Source organism: Dicentrarchus labrax, unplaced genomic scaffold (assembly GCF_905237075.1).
Source record: "Dicentrarchus labrax unplaced genomic scaffold, dlabrax2021, whole genome shotgun sequence".
NCBI classification, from domain to species: Eukaryota; Metazoa; Chordata; class Actinopteri; family Moronidae; genus Dicentrarchus; species Dicentrarchus labrax.
The window spans coordinates 22,506,645-22,521,735 of NW_026136704.1; the positions used below are offsets into that span (position 1 = coordinate 22,506,645).

The 15,091-nt window shown below is 38.1% G+C and overlaps 3 protein-coding genes and 1 long non-coding RNA gene across 4 annotated transcripts in view; 3 read left to right on the plus strand and 1 right to left on the minus strand.

Annotated features, from left to right (window-relative positions):
• LOC127362522 (uncharacterized) overlaps positions 1–15,091 on the minus strand; it is an 87,506-nt gene that overhangs the window by 20,946 nt on the left and 51,469 nt on the right. Inside the window, exon 2 of the long non-coding RNA XR_007884472.1 lies at positions 3,040–3,075. This is a non-coding gene — a long non-coding RNA (uncharacterized LOC127362522). The remainder of the gene's footprint in view (positions 1–3,039; positions 3,076–15,091) is intronic.
• On the plus strand, positions 113–4,583 carry LOC127362517 (extracellular calcium-sensing receptor-like). Its single transcript, XM_051398303.1, has 5 exons — positions 113–601; positions 813–1,625; positions 1,712–1,939; positions 2,083–2,209; positions 2,349–4,583. The coding sequence occupies exons 1-5, from the start codon at positions 347–349 to the stop codon at positions 3,266–3,268; spliced, it is 2,343 nt and encodes a 780-aa protein (XP_051254263.1). The 5' UTR covers positions 113–346; the 3' UTR covers positions 3,269–4,583.
• LOC127362514 (extracellular calcium-sensing receptor-like) lies at positions 5,850–9,619 on the plus strand. The gene is made up of 6 exons (XM_051398299.1): positions 5,850–6,069; positions 6,180–6,468; positions 6,675–7,487; positions 7,599–7,826; positions 8,027–8,150; positions 8,243–9,619. Exons 1-6 carry the CDS (start codon positions 5,870–5,872, stop codon positions 9,154–9,156), a joined length of 2,568 nt encoding a protein of 855 aa, XP_051254259.1. The 5' UTR covers positions 5,850–5,869; the 3' UTR covers positions 9,157–9,619.
• Positions 10,717–14,888, plus strand: LOC127362519 (uncharacterized). The gene is made up of 5 exons (XM_051398304.1): positions 10,717–10,918; positions 11,453–11,696; positions 11,873–12,157; positions 12,564–12,621; positions 12,740–14,888. Exons 1-5 carry the CDS (start codon positions 10,725–10,727, stop codon positions 13,402–13,404), a joined length of 1,446 nt encoding a protein of 481 aa, XP_051254264.1. The 5' UTR covers positions 10,717–10,724; the 3' UTR covers positions 13,405–14,888.

Sequence of the window (15,091 nt, forward strand, 5' to 3'; positions counted from 1 at the left end):
GAGCTATGTCATTGTTGAGGCTGCTCCTGTTGGTTCTGCTAATGGGGAAGGGAGACTCTGTATGTCGTCTGCAAGGCTCACCACAACCAGCTGAACTGGCCCAAGATGGTGACCTTCTTATTGGAGGCATCTTTTCTTTTCGCACAGGGCAGGATTATGTAGCTAATACATTTCAGACAATTCCAGAAGTACGAAAATGCAACAAGTATGTAGTGATAGGTCTATATATTTTAAATGGCTTATGTGTTTGTACTGCATTTGAGACAGTAACATAAATATAATATTATTTCATTCTGTCTTTCACCACCACAGCTTCAATTATAGAGAATTTAAATTTGCTCAAGCAATGATATTTGCTATAAATGAGATCAACAAAAATCCTGATATGCTCCCTAATGTTAAACTTGGCTACAAGATCTATGATAACTGTGGAACAATGGACATACTGAGAGCTGCATTGGCAATGGTAAGTGGACTAAAGGGACACGTCAGTGACAACAACTGCACTAAAACTGGGACAGTGCAAGCTATCTTGGGACATTCAGGATCAAGACCAACTATCGCATTTGCACAAGTTGTTGGAAGGTTTCAGATACCTGTGGTAAGTTAGAGAAGAAAGGTCATTTAATTTAAACATTGTGTAAAGTGTGCTGACATATTTATACTTGACAGTCACAGTTAAAAACAATACAAATGAGCAGTAACAGTTGCAACAAATGTATAACTGTAGTATAAATGTAAATAGTGATTATGCAAGAATGTTATTATGTGTTCTTTCACTGCCACTAAAATGTTTGCATCTTACACTGCAGATCAGCCATTTTGCCACATGTGCCTGTCTGAGCGACAGGAAAGAGTATCCCACTTTTTTCAGAACTATTCCCAGTGACTACTACCAGAGCAGAGCACTGGCAAAGCTGGTCAAGCACTTCGGTTGGACCTGGATTGGGGCTTTAGCTGTGGATAACGAATATGGCCTCAATGGCATAGCTGCGTTTATCCAAGCAGCACAAGAATATGGAGTCTGCATTGAGTATTTTGAAGCATTTTCATCATCGGATCCACCTCATAGCCTGCAGAGAATAATAGAGATTATTAAACGTGGCACTTCCAAAGTGATTATGGCTTTTATGTCTCACAGAGAAATCAAATTGCTGGCAAATGAGCTGTACAAACAGAACATTACAGGACTGCAGTGGGTTGGCAGTGATGCCTGGATCACAGATCACTCTCTGACTGACAGTGAGGGACACATCATCCTGGTGGGCTCCCTGGGCTTCACTGTCAGCAAAGCCAAAATGCCAGGGCTGGAGGAGCACCTGAGGCAGCTCCATCCCTCACAATTTCCTGACAGTCGGTTTGTAAGAGATTTCTGGGAAGACATGTTTGACTGCTCTCTGAATGACACTGCAAACACACAAAGAAAGCCATGCAGCGCCTCTGAGAGCTTGCAGAATGATAAATCACAGTTTACTGATGTGGCTGAGCTGAGATTCACTAATAACGTTTACAAGTCGGTTTACGCAGTGGCTCATGCTCTTGACAACCTGATTAAATGTGAGGAGGGTAAAGGGCTCTTTTCAAATGGGAGCTGTGCTGATACCAAACACATTCAACCATGGCAGGTGAGGAGCCAGTTAAGTGTGACACAGTGATAACTGCAATAACAATTATAATTTAATGTAATTTAATCCTGGTATAATTCCTTTAGGTCTTGCGCTATCTTAACACTGTGAATTTTACCACCAAGGAAGGGGAAAAAGTTTATTTTGACAGTAATGGCGACTCACCAGCAAGATATGAACTTGTTAATTTACAAATAACAAACAAAGGAACCATGGAAGGAGCAACAGTTGGCATTTATGATGCTTCTCTTCCAGAGAGTCATCAGTTTATCATGAATAACATCCCAGTTGTCTGGGGAAGATGGCTGACAGAGGTAAAGCACAGACCGAGGTTTGGACTTCTTAACTGTTGACTGATTTAATGTTATAAGAACCTTGATATGGATGTTTGTGCTATCTGTACATATTGTATGGATTGCATATAAATTGTGTTGATCTGAACTCTGGTTATGTGTAGGGAGTATCTGTGTCAGTGTGCAGTGACAGCTGTATCCCAGGAACTCGTAAGGTCCTCCAGAAAGGAAAGCCAGTCTGCTGTTATGATTGCATACCCTGTCCAGCAGGCGAGATCAGTAATTTAACAGGCAAATAAACTATTTACCAGCATTTTATTCAATACAATATATTACGCATAATGACATGAGGTAAAACAAAGCAGAAAATCAGAAATGTAATATGCTGTTGAAACCAAAACATTTAACTAATTCTTTTTCATTTTTTCAGATTCAATACACTGTATGAAGTGCCCATCTGCATACTGGTCCAATGAACAGAAAGATGCCTGTGTCCCCAAAGCAATAGAATTCTTGGCATATGATGAAATCTTGGGAACATTGTTAGTCTTATTTTCTCTGCTGGGAGTTTTTCTAACTATGATCACAACATTAATCTTCTACTGCCACAAAGAAACCCCACTAGTACGAGCCAACAACTCTGAGCTGAGCTTCCTCCTGCTCTTCTCATTGACTCTGTGTTTCCTGTGTTCTCTGACCTTCATCGGCCGGCCCTCTGAGTGGTCCTGCATGCTGCGACACACCGCATTTGGCATCACCTTTGTCCTCTGTATCTCCTGTGTACTGGGGAAAACAATAGTGGTGTTAATGGCCTTCAGAGCCACACTCCCAGGCAGTAATATGATGAAATGGTTTGGGCCTGCACAGCAGAGACTCAGTGTTCTGGGTTTCACTCTTATACAGGTTGTAATTTGCATTCTTTGGCTCACAATCAACCCTCCTTTTCCTTCCATGAATTTTTTGCACTATAAGGACAGAATTATCTATGAGTGTAATCTGGGCTCAACTGTAGGCTTTTGGAGTATACTTGGATACATAGGAATTCTGGCCATATTATCTTTTATTATTGCTTTTCTGGCTCGGAAACTGCCTGATAATTTTAATGAAGCCAAATTTATCACCTTTAGCATGCTGATATTCTGTGCAGTATGGATCACCTTCATCCCAGCGTACATCAGCTCTCCTGGGAAGTTCACTGTAGCTGTGGAGATATTTGCTATTCTGGCATCCAGTTATGGGCTACTTTTCTGCATTTTTCTACCAAAATGTTATATAATTTTGTTTAGGCCAGAGCAGAATACTAAGAAACACATAATGGGGAAGACATCTAGTTATGAAATACATCATTAACCATTGTTTAAATCACTTTGACAATCACACTATTTTGTCTCTTTTGCTGTAGTGATAGCATTCCTTAATGCATTCTAATTTGTTTCAGTGAAAGAATCTTATAATTATATTCAAGCCTGTTCTTGTTCTTGTTGTTTTTACACATTATCCACACCCCTCCACAACTAAGCACACAGAACATTGTCCATATACACCACTTCTGATATAATAAATAAGCAATGTAAAAAATATTTCCCCACCTCATGAAATAAGCCTCCAACATTGGTAAACTACTGGCACCAACAGCAACACTATATAATCATATTGTCATTGCATTTAGTAATAGTTGCACTAACTTGGCAAGGTGTGATACACTAAAAGAAAGAAGAAAAAAATGACTGCAGTCTCAATAGGATTTTTTTGGTTATTCCATTCCAGGTCAGGTACAGAGGTAGCGGCCTACAACTGCCGACTGGTCCATGACAGGCCCGTGATTATCTGAATGAAGTTAATGGATATATGGGGGCTGCATTCTGAGTGGCTGGTACTGTATAGACAGATGAAAAGGTGGGCACTGTACAGAACATGTTGCCCTAAGGTATTGAAATGTGGTTAGAATGGGGATAGCTATTGGTTTGAGTGCAAAATTGACCATAATCCAATGCCACTTAATTGTAGCCAAGACTGGCTACAAATGTGTCAAAGCATATGACCACAGTTTAGAACAAATGTTTCTGAAGTATTATGTAACAACTGTGTAATTCAGAAACTTTATGATAGGTTCAATGAGGCCTGCAACAAAGCCCCAGAATCCCCCTGACGTTTATTACAAAACAATGCACTGAAACTGATACTCAAAGTTCAATACAATGATGCAATGCAACAGAAGTAAAGGTTACACAAGTGCATAGACAAAAACAACACAGAAGAAAAACAGCTGAAGAAAAATAAGTCCCCATCTGTTGTGAGCATCACTTCATTACCCAGTGGCTTGCCTCTAGGGTGGGAAGCTGCACCAGGGCCCCAAAACACAAACACAAGGGATTAAACATTGGTGATTTCTTCATCCTTTAACACAACAAGAAGAACAACAGGTGGCATATTGCTTCAATATTAATTAACACCTTTGTCACAACATGTAAATGTTACATTCAAATCAATTAGGGGTTTGTTTTGATCTCTCTGTCACTTCCTAACTTGTTATTGTTTTTTTGTATCTCTCTTTTTTCTCTCTCTTACATCATGTTTGCTGTACTCTGCCATTCAATGATCTAAATTTAATGTTGTTTTTATTTTTTAAATTTCAAACTTTGTAATAAAATTATATGTAGCTATCGATGAAGTTTCAGATTACTCACACTTTAGTTAGAGAGCCCTGGGACACCATGAGGGCCCTAAATCTCCTATCCAACAGCAGCCACTGTCCACAAGGGCTTAGGTTTCTAACATTATGCAACATTATGAGTTATTACTCTCAAACTTTAGAGAAGTTATAGGCCCAACAAATGCACCACAGCATATGACCTGTATATTCTGATTGTTTTAAATTCAAATTGGAGTTTTCCCCTTTTCCTACATAACATTACTTTAGATAATAAGCAAAACAATTACACAGCTTAGTGTTACACATCATTTTACAGTTACAGGTTGTTGTTTTTTGTGAACAGGTTGGCTGACCGAAGCAGTACAATCGTATTAATCATTAATTGATTTTAGATCATTTTGGCTCTCCACTTCTCTTGTTGGAGCAAGGAGCATACAACACTGTTTGGCCACAAACTAATGCTTATGTGGTCTGACATTTATACATTTGTTTTATTTCATTATTTACAGTATGTAGTGGAAATGTGATCAAAAACTTAAAGAGAGCATACCTCAACAACAATTGGCGCTATACAAATAAAAATGTAATACCTGCAAAAGACTTCACAATCCACTAAATTCAGAGAAGAAAAATGTTTAATCTGCATCTGGATCTGGGTGGGCATCAAAATTCAAACACTGATAGTCAATCATGGAAAAACAGCACATATATGACTTGGGATTCATTGCCTATAAGATTCTGCTCAAATTGAGACATCCTTCTAAGTAACAAACACACAAACAGCACAGAAACATGACCGCTGTGTCAAAGAAAAAGACATTTTAAAAGATCTGTATTTAAAAAACATTTGTGGTATGAGGTCTGCACTCACTCATCACTCATATGTTTTGACTGATAGGATTTTTTATTAAAATAAAACTTTAATTAGCAGTACAGAATTTAATTACATACTGCTCAGAGAGATCATCTTTAATGTGTAAAATATGACAAATCTTTAAAGTTTTCTAACACCATATGGCTGCGATTTACTGAAAAATTATGACCCAAAAGAATCCATCCACAGAAGCTGCTCCATATCTGATTTCAACACACTAATGAAATAATAAGGCAAATAAACAACATTTTGTGCATAGTGGACACCCCTTTTCTCTTTCCCCTGGGGGCACATGCCTCATTTGCCTAAAGCAGCAGATCCGCAGACATGAGAAAGGATATGAACTAGGCTGAAAAGGCCTGGGCAGGGTATAAAGACCGCCACATGGGGTAGAGTTAAAAAGACCAGCTTGCAGAGCGAAACAATGCCACTGCTCAAGCTGGTCCTCCTGGCTCTTCTGATCAAGAGGGGAGAGTCTGTGTGTTGGCTGCAGGGCAGGGCACAACCACCGGAAATGACCAAGTCTAGAGATTTCAACTTAGGTGGCATTTTCACCTTTCGTACTGGGTACAGAGGCAGCAAGCCCACCTTTCAAACCTTACCTGAACCTCCAAAGTGCCTGCTGTAAGTATGTGTTTTTGATTTTGTCCTGTTATGTGCTTTCCTGTTTAAAAAAACTAATTATATTGCAAATCAAATGACCAGTAATTTAAAAAATGTCATCTTTTTCCCAGCATCAATGTAAGAGAATTCAAATTTGCCCAGACCATGATCTTTGCAATTGAGGAAATAAATCTAAATCCTGCTATTCTCCCCAACCACACATTGGGCTACAAGATATACAATTCCTGTGGAATGACAAACATTATTAAGTCTGCTATAGTCTTAGCCAGTGGGCAGAGGGAAATCATAGATGAGAGGAACTGTACAACCACTGACACTGCACAGGCTGTACTAGGCCACTCTGGCTCTGCTCCCACAGTGGGATTTTCTCGGATTATAGGAAGGTTCCAGATACCAGTGGTAAATATGTTACTTTACTTGTGTGTACATAAAAAAATAAATATTAAAGAGGCCATGTAAAAGCAGTTTTGTAAATCATGTCTTTTGAGTCAAGATTCCTCTTGATTCACTTATTATAAGTTATATGTGATGTTGTAATATATGTGATGTTTTCAAGATGATTAACGTGTAATGAACAGAATTCTCTTTAAATTTCTTTTGCACAGCTCAGCCACTTTGCAACTTGTGCTTGTCTCAGCAACAGAGAGGAGTTTCCATCCTTCTTCCGAACTATTCCTAGTGACCTCCACCAGAGCAGAGCCCTGGCAAAGCTAATCAAGCATTTCGGCTGGTCCTGGGTGGGGGCAATAAGTAACAAAAACAGCTATGGTATCAACGGGATCACCACATTTATACAAGCTGCACAAGAAGAGGGAGTGTGCATTGAGTATTACCAGTCATTTGAACAATCAGGTCCTCGTCATGAGTTAACAGAATTAGTTGAAATTGTGAAGCACTCCACCTCTAAAGTCATTGTGGCCTTCATGTCCCACAGAGAAGTTAAAGTGCTGGCTACTGAGTTCTACAAACAGAACATTACAGGACTGCAGTGGGTTGGCAGTGATGCCTGGATCACAGATCACTCACTGACTGACAGTGAGGGACGTAGCCTCCTTGTGGGCTCCCTGGGCTTCGCTGTCAGCCAAACTAAGATCCCCGGATTGGAGAAGCACTTGAGGCAGCTCCATCCCTCACAGTTTCCTGACAGTCAGTTTGTCAGAGATTTCTGGGAAGACATGTTTGACTGTGCTCTGAATGAAACCGCAAACACACAAAGAAAGCCATGCAGCGGCTCTGAGAGCTTGCAGAACATTGAATCATATTTTACAGATGTTTCTGATCTGAGATTCACTAATAATGTTTACAAGTCGGTTTATGCAGTGGCCCATGCTCTCCACAACCTGGTCACATGTGAAGAGGGGAAGAGTCCCTTCTACAATGGGAGCTGTGCTGACACTAAATACATTCAACCATGGCAGGTGAGAAACGAAAAGAAAATGGTTATTGTTTTTATAATCATAATAATTTGTTCATATACCATACCAAATAACATGAGATAACAAAGGAAATGTCCATCCTCTTCTCTACAGGTACTACATTATTTGCAGAATATCAACTTCACAACAAGTCAGGGTGAAAGAGTGACTTTTGACCAGAATGGAGATTCACCTGCAAGATATGAACTTGTAAATTTACAACATTTAACCTCAGAGACCATGCTTGTTGCCACAGTTGGTTTTTTTGATGCCACTTTGCCTGGTGAGCGTCCATTTATAATGAATGGCATGAAGATAATGTGGGGAGGAGGAAGTCATTCGGTATATATTCATATTACTTTGTTCTCACATTTCTGGGTTGTTAGTCACAATTCCATACTGCATAACATGTCATAATCCCAGACAATAACGTTCTGGTTAACATCTTTATTTGTTTCTTCATGAAATTCATGTGAACATCAATACTAAGAAGTGAACACATTGTAGATCACATACAGCTCATCCACATATTCATGCACCAGGTGCCTGTGTCAGTGTGCAGTGAGAGATGTCCCTCAGGAAAACGCAAAGTCCTGCAAAAAAGAAAACCTGTTTGCTGTTATGACTGTATCCCATGTGCAGAAGGAGAAATCAGCAACATTACAGGTTTTAATCAGATTTTAAATGTATCTAGAATGTGCTTTACCCTCTTAACTTGCATTGGACCTGATTAATGTGTTTGTCTCTTTCAAAAACAGACTCTTTGGAGTGCCTCAAATGTCCCATTGATTATTGGCCGAATACCAGAGGAGACACATGCATCTTAAAGGAGATTGAATTTCTGTCTTATGAAGAGATCATGGGGATCATTTTAACATTTTTTTGTTTGATGGGGGTAATTTTGACAACTATGATAGCATTAGTGTTCTTTCATTTCCGGGAAACTCCTATTGTCAGGGCCAACAACTCTGAGCTGAGCTTCCTGCTGCTCTTCTCGTTGACTCTGTGTTTCCTGTGTTCTCTGACCTTCATCGGCCGGCCCTCTGAGTGGTCCTGCATGCTGCGACACACCGCATTCGGCATCACCTTTGTCCTCTGTATCTCTTGTGTTCTGGGGAAAACAATAGTAGTCTTAATGGCCTTTAAAGCAACACTTCCAGGCACTAATATGATGAAATGGTTTGGGCCTGTACAGCAGAGGCTCAGTGTCCTGGCTTTCACTCTCATACAGGTTTTGATTTGCATACTTTGGCTGACAATCAACCCACCCTTTCCCTTCAAAAATATGAACCATTACATGGAGAAGATTATTCTTGAGTGCGCCCTGGGATCACCTGTAGGGTTCTGGGCCGTGTTGGGATACATAGGACTCCTTGCTGTCTTGTGTTTTGTTCTCGCTTTTCTGGCTCGAAGGTTACCTGATAATTTTAATGAAGCCAAATTTATCACCTTCAGCATGCTGATATTCTGTGCAGTCTGGATCACATTTATACCAGCATACGTCAGCTCTCCTGGGAAGTTCACTGTAGCTGTAGAGATATTTGCCATTCTGGCCTCCAGTTATGGACTTCTTTTCTGCATTTTCATCCCCAAATGCTTTATTATTTTACTGAGGCCAGAACAAAATACCAAAAAGCATATGATGGGCAAAACAAAAGATATTCATTGTTAATTTTACATTGTTGGAATTCCTTTTTTTTTTCTTTTTCTCCGAATTGTGTTGTTAATGAATTATTCAGTGCCTATTAAAGTTCTAACATAGTAAAGGAATATACCATCTTCCTGAAATGTTTTACATAATTTTTGAAAGTAATAATACATAATTAATACATTACTGATTTTAATTGCATAACTATTTGAGCATCCCCACTCACCAACATATATTTCTTATTTCTGTTTCACACTAGTGCACGTGTAAGGTAATGTATGTAACTACATGTATATCATTATAATAAATCCTGAACCAGTTCCCTCCTTATCAAAAAAGTTAAATTTAAATAATAAATGATATAACTTTTCAGGAAAATAAACAAAATATTATTCTGAATATTATTCTCAAAATAAATTCTGAAATGGAAAATTTGACCTCACCATTTTGTTGGTTTTCAATCTAAGCTTTAATAAAAATTCACTGAAACCAAACATGCTATGCGTTCTGCATCTTTTTATTGACTTATTATTATTAGGTAAAAGGGAAAGACATTTTCTTCAAGACTATGGTAAATTTATTTTAATGTTAATTTATTTTTCTCCACAAATCTGAAAAAACACAAGCTATAATTCTGATATGATATAATATATTTATATATAAACAGACATCAGGTCTGTATGATGTTTCATGTGCCTATGTCCTCAAGGGTGCAGGAGTTTTTGCCACACCAAAGTGTAGCCCAAAACGTTTTGTTGCATATGGCCCAACTACAAATGTCTTAACATGTCCAACTATTCAAGCACTTAATTCATGCATGTTTGTGGATTGTATTACAATTAAAATTAAAGTGATATGTTATGCTTGTGATTATAAGCAAAGATTTAACTAGTCATAGTGGTTTTTCAATAATCTGATTTTACTCAGGTAGCCCATGAAATTGTTCCTAAATGTAAAATTATATTCTAATAATTTTATCATCCAGCTCATATGAGCAGAAACTGGAAATGTAATTAATCTGCTCCCAGTGTTTGTGTGTATTAGCAAGACAACACCCCTGACCTAGCTCCAAATGGCTAGCTGTCTACTCGGCCATGTGGTAGTGACAGACAGAACGATTCATTAATATTGTCCTTTTCATACATGTAATCATTACCTGATAGTTAACCAATTAACTTGAGTTACCACAGTCTCATAAATTATGACACACATGTTAAGCTTACATGACAATTAAGTGATTAAAATGTATTCAGTGTTTATGTGCACTTAACAGTCATACACATGCACTCGCAATTTAGTGCTGGTTCACAGAATCAACAGCAACAACATAATGGCTTTATCCAAATCAGCCTCAGCAAACACTCGGAACCTAGAAGATTGACTGTTATTACCTTGGAAACAGGGCCCATGTGTATTCTTGTCACATTTATTCTTCATGCCTGACATCCTTCAGGTCTTATGCAAAAAACAAATATTTCCATGTACCTCTGAGGATAGCCAACTGAGTTGCCTCCTACACCTGAGTAGCAGAGAGGAAGCTATAAAACACATCGATGCAAGAAACCTGATGGTGCCAAAGGCGAGACTCTGAGATGACAACAGTCACATTTGTCTTCTTAACACTGTTCACTTGGATGGTGTCATCTGGCACATGGGTCAGACTAGACCAGTGTGCTGAGATCAGTCAGTATGGGCACGATGAAGAAAAAAAGGGCATCAGCTCAAATGCATCATATAAAAACGGTGTTATACATGACAAAACAAAAGTGACAGTGACATGTGAGAGGTGAGTAAATTGTTGATACATTACAATGTTTAATGTTTTCTCCCTTTCCTCTACTTCTTGCTCATTACTTGCTTTTTTGTCAAGGACCTGTGTGTTTTCCCACAGATTCATCAGCAATTAGCCTGTAATTTAATGATTTCCTCAGTGGGGAACCAGCTTGAATTATGGGGGCCTAAACACCACATTGAGAGACCCCTCAAAAGACAATTAGACAATCTCTAGAGGAGCTTTTATGAGTCATTTACAATTTGAAGTCAATTTACTGTGAAATTACAAAGTAACAGTCTCCCAGTTGGGTTTTATGGTTTCCAGGTTGCACTGTTGGATCTGAAGATGTTGCTTTACCCATAGTTCACAATGTTGTGGCCTTTTAAATGCCAGTTTAGTTTTTGTTTGGCAACAAATGACAAGCAGTTGGATGATTAATGCAATGTATGACAGAAGTTAAGGGTTATGGATATGTGATACTTTGCTACTTAATGTGATCAAGAACTGATGTTTGCAAGTTGTTCTTTTTTCTATTTGTCTGTTTAGAGCTCCTGGAATGAAAGTTGCCTTAGAGAGGAAGTTCACACAGGACAGGATCATAAAAGACTATACCCTATTTGCTGGTTTGACTTTAAATTGCATCCTCTATAATGGCTCTGTGAATCTCTTGCAAAGAGTGAAGGAGACTGTGAATAGAGAGAAGCAAAGCATTCCTGTCTGCAAGTGTCAATTCTGGCAGTATTTGGTGTATTTCCTATCTAGGACCGGACGTCTCCTACTCATAATAGAGGTGAGCACCAGATGTAGAGGTTAAGAGCAATCGTATTCATCAAATTAAATTAAATTTCTATTTAGAGCAGTGTACTTGACACTGATTGCGATTCTTGTTTGGAAAGTGTTTTTCTGCTCATGCTAATTTATTATGAAATGTATTAATTACATTATGTGTCATTTTCCTTCATGTAGATAAAAACTGATAATCATAGAAGTATCCGTCCTTCAGCTGTTCTGAGGTCTATGGATCAGAGCTCCCACATCATTACCCATGTTCTAGTGGACCACTGGAAAACAGTGGATTGTATCTGTATCTGCAAGGCATTCCACCTTGAGATGAAAATCCTGCAAGGCTTTTTGTGCAGAAACTTTGCACCTGCATTTCCAGAATTCATCTTTAACCTGTCTGAGAGCAAAGTTAGGCCGATGTCTTCAGAAGAATCAAACAGGGCTTTTGTCAGGATCTACTATGTGCAGGTTTGTATGTATACCTACACTATATATGTGCAGTGTCTCAATTCTGCCTCAGTCTCTTAACAGTAGTGTGTTTCACAGTGTCAGCAGGGCTCGTCCCTGATATCAAAGTATGTAAAATTGTAGCCTATATTGTGATACAGGAATATACTGTGATATAGTAATTTATTAGAAGCTTAAATGAGAAATTATCCATAGACATAGCTGTAGATATCTTTCCTTTTTTGTAAATGTATATGCAGTGCAAATATGCAAATACTTTATTCTGTAAATACAATATCACCATGAAGCAGTTACCACAGTAAAAATGGTATAGAAGATGTATATCACATATATATTATACTGTCACCCAAATGTATTTGCATGAATTTGTAATGTGTCTGTAGTAACTAATTTATTTTGTTGACAGATGCCATCTAAGTTTTATCTACCACACTGTCCAAAAGAAGCCTTTCTAACACAAACAGGTAATAGTAAAAACAAAGATTGTATACTTAAAGAAAAACATGCTTTAATATCCTGAAAAAGTTACATAATAATCTAAAACATTATTTTATGATGGCATTCAATTTATGGATTACACAGGCAGGATGAAGAGTGTGCAGCCTATGGACACCAGCAGATGGGTTGCAAGATTTTTTCTGGCAGCTGCGTTACTGCTTGGAATCTACATGACAAGAATAAAAATATCCCCAAACAGAGTCCATCCTGCTCATGGCAGTAATTCCACAATGGTAATGCTTTTTACCATGACACTACGATGTTTTTCATCCATCCATGAGCCCACTGAGTTGTCCCGGATAGCTGTCGGGATCTCTTTTGTCATCTGCCTCTCTTACACTCTGGAAAGTACTGTACATGTGTTAATTGCCTGCAGGGCTGCTCATACTGTCATGAAATTGTTTTGTACAACACAGCAGCAATTTAGGGCTCTGCCTGTTACTGTGTTGTTTATCTGGTTGACTTTCAATCCTCCTTTTCCAAATAACAATGTAAAACACTGGTTTGACGTCATACTTGCTAATGATACTGTAGGATCAACACTAAGGTACTGGGCTGTGCTAGGGAAGATAGAGCTACTGGCTACTTTATTCTGTGTGTTTATCTCACTTCCCAGTTTGTTACAATCCATCCTGATGAAACTGAATTTTTTGAATGTCCTTTTAAATTTGCAACTCATAACCTGTCTACACAATTCAAGGGTACCAACAAAGTATGTACTTATTATTAAGATCAGCAGGTTAATTTAGACTTCCTAAACCTGCCATACTGTATGAAATGTTCAATATGATGCGAAAATTGTGAAAAATGTAGATACAAAGATCATTGAACCTATAATGTTCTGTTTTTCCTTCATTCCCACCCTCTAAACATGCAGCTTTACCAACCCAGTTTATCCAACAAAAGCATTTTAACTTTGTGGTCTCATTCAAACAGTTGCATCCCCCCCCCCCATGGCTGAGGAGATGGTGCTCTTTGTGAATATTTAACTTTGGGCATAATTACACTTACCTGACACTACCATAATAAACATTCTAGTTATTGAAGTCAATGACAGTTGAATGTAATAAGGCTAAATCTTTATTAGCCCTACCACCATTTTACACAATTTCTGACAGCAAGGAACACTTGTATGGACACTTGTTTTTATTTGTATTAATGTCTTATAAAATGGTCATATCCCACTAATAATTTTAAATAAATATATACACATAGAAAGAAAGAATCAAATAAATTAATCAATACTGAGCTACCCTCTATAGTGTGCTAAGATTATGCTTTGTTCTACAAAGGATGGCCTCTTAACAATGAAGAAGAATGAACAATGAACAGCAGCTCACAGTGTTGCTTTGTTAAGCATTTCATATATAGGGTTGCAGGAAATTTGACTTGATAAGTTTTATTTGTTGCAAATGTTTAAAAGTTTAAATGTTAAACATTTAAAGTTTCTGTTTAGCAACTGGTTTAATAAAAAAAAACAGAAATATATATAACCAGTTGTCCCTAAACGTTAATGAAGCTGCATGTTGTAAGATAAAAGGGAACCATATTTAGATTAAATGCAATCACAAAACATAAATTGTAATGCACACAATAAAATCATAATTTTGACACATTCCAGACTCCATACATACTGATTAATTTCAGTGGCAATAGGCAAATTAAATAAATCAAATGAGAAAATGTTTTAATAACAATTTGTTTGTTTGTATTACTTTATTAATCCCACAACGGGGAAATTCCATTGTCACAGCAGCAATTACGTGAAATAAATAAATACAGATATAAAAAAAAAAAACTATGGTTAAGTGGTAAAGCTATGGTATGGTGGTAATTTGAAAAACAGAAACTACAACATTGATCAGGTGTTGTGTTGTGTTGGGTCTGACAGCGGCAGGGATGAAAGACCTTCGGAACCTCTCCTTCTTACACTGTGGGTGTAACAGTCTCCTGCTGAAGGAGCTACTCAGGGACCCCACAGTGTCATGTAGGGGGTGAGAGGTGTTGTCCATGATGGATGTCACTTTCTCAATGGAGTCCAGAGGACAGTCCAGGACAGAGCTCGCTCTCCTGATCAGTTTATTGAGTCTCTTCCTGTCCCTGTCCGTACTGCCCCCTCTCCAGCAGACCACAGCATAGAAGATGGCTGAAACAACCACAGAGTCATAAAAAGTCTTGAGGAGAGCCCTGCTGACTGATTTTACAATAATGTGAATAAAGACCAATAGATAAATTGAAATGCTTTTCATTCAGAATCATCTGACAAAAAAGCAAAATGTACTCACTAGTGAAGACATATGGTAGCCTGTCCACACTTATTTTGAGCCTCAGCATTACTTTAATTTTTTTGGAAATGATGTGCATTCTGCATTTTCAGTTACTTCTCATATTGGGCCACAGTGAACAAATAGTAGTATAGTTTGATACAGTTCATCT

Coding starts and splice junctions, on each gene's coding strand:
- LOC127362517 (XM_051398303.1), top strand. CDS start 347: ATGATATTTGCTATAAATGAGATCAACAAAAATCCTGATATGCTCCCT. Junction 602..812: donor GAAGGTTTCAGATACCTGTG/GTAAGTTAGAGA, acceptor CTTACACTGCAG/ATCAGCCATTTTGCCACATG. Junction 2,210..2,348: donor CGAGATCAGTAATTTAACAG/GCAAATAAACTA, acceptor TCATTTTTTCAG/ATTCAATACACTGTATGAAG.
- LOC127362514 (XM_051398299.1), top strand. CDS start 5,870: ATGCCACTGCTCAAGCTGGTCCTCCTGGCTCTTCTGATCAAGAGGGGA. Junction 6,070..6,179: donor GAACCTCCAAAGTGCCTGCT/GTAAGTATGTGT, acceptor TCTTTTTCCCAG/CATCAATGTAAGAGAATTCA. Junction 7,488..7,598: donor AATACATTCAACCATGGCAG/GTGAGAAACGAA, acceptor TCTTCTCTACAG/GTACTACATTATTTGCAGAA.
- LOC127362519 (XM_051398304.1), top strand. CDS start 10,725: ATGACAACAGTCACATTTGTCTTCTTAACACTGTTCACTTGGATGGTG. Junction 11,697..11,872: donor GTCTCCTACTCATAATAGAG/GTGAGCACCAGA, acceptor TCCTTCATGTAG/ATAAAAACTGATAATCATAG. Junction 12,158..12,563: donor TCAGGATCTACTATGTGCAG/GTTTGTATGTAT, acceptor TTTTGTTGACAG/ATGCCATCTAAGTTTTATCT.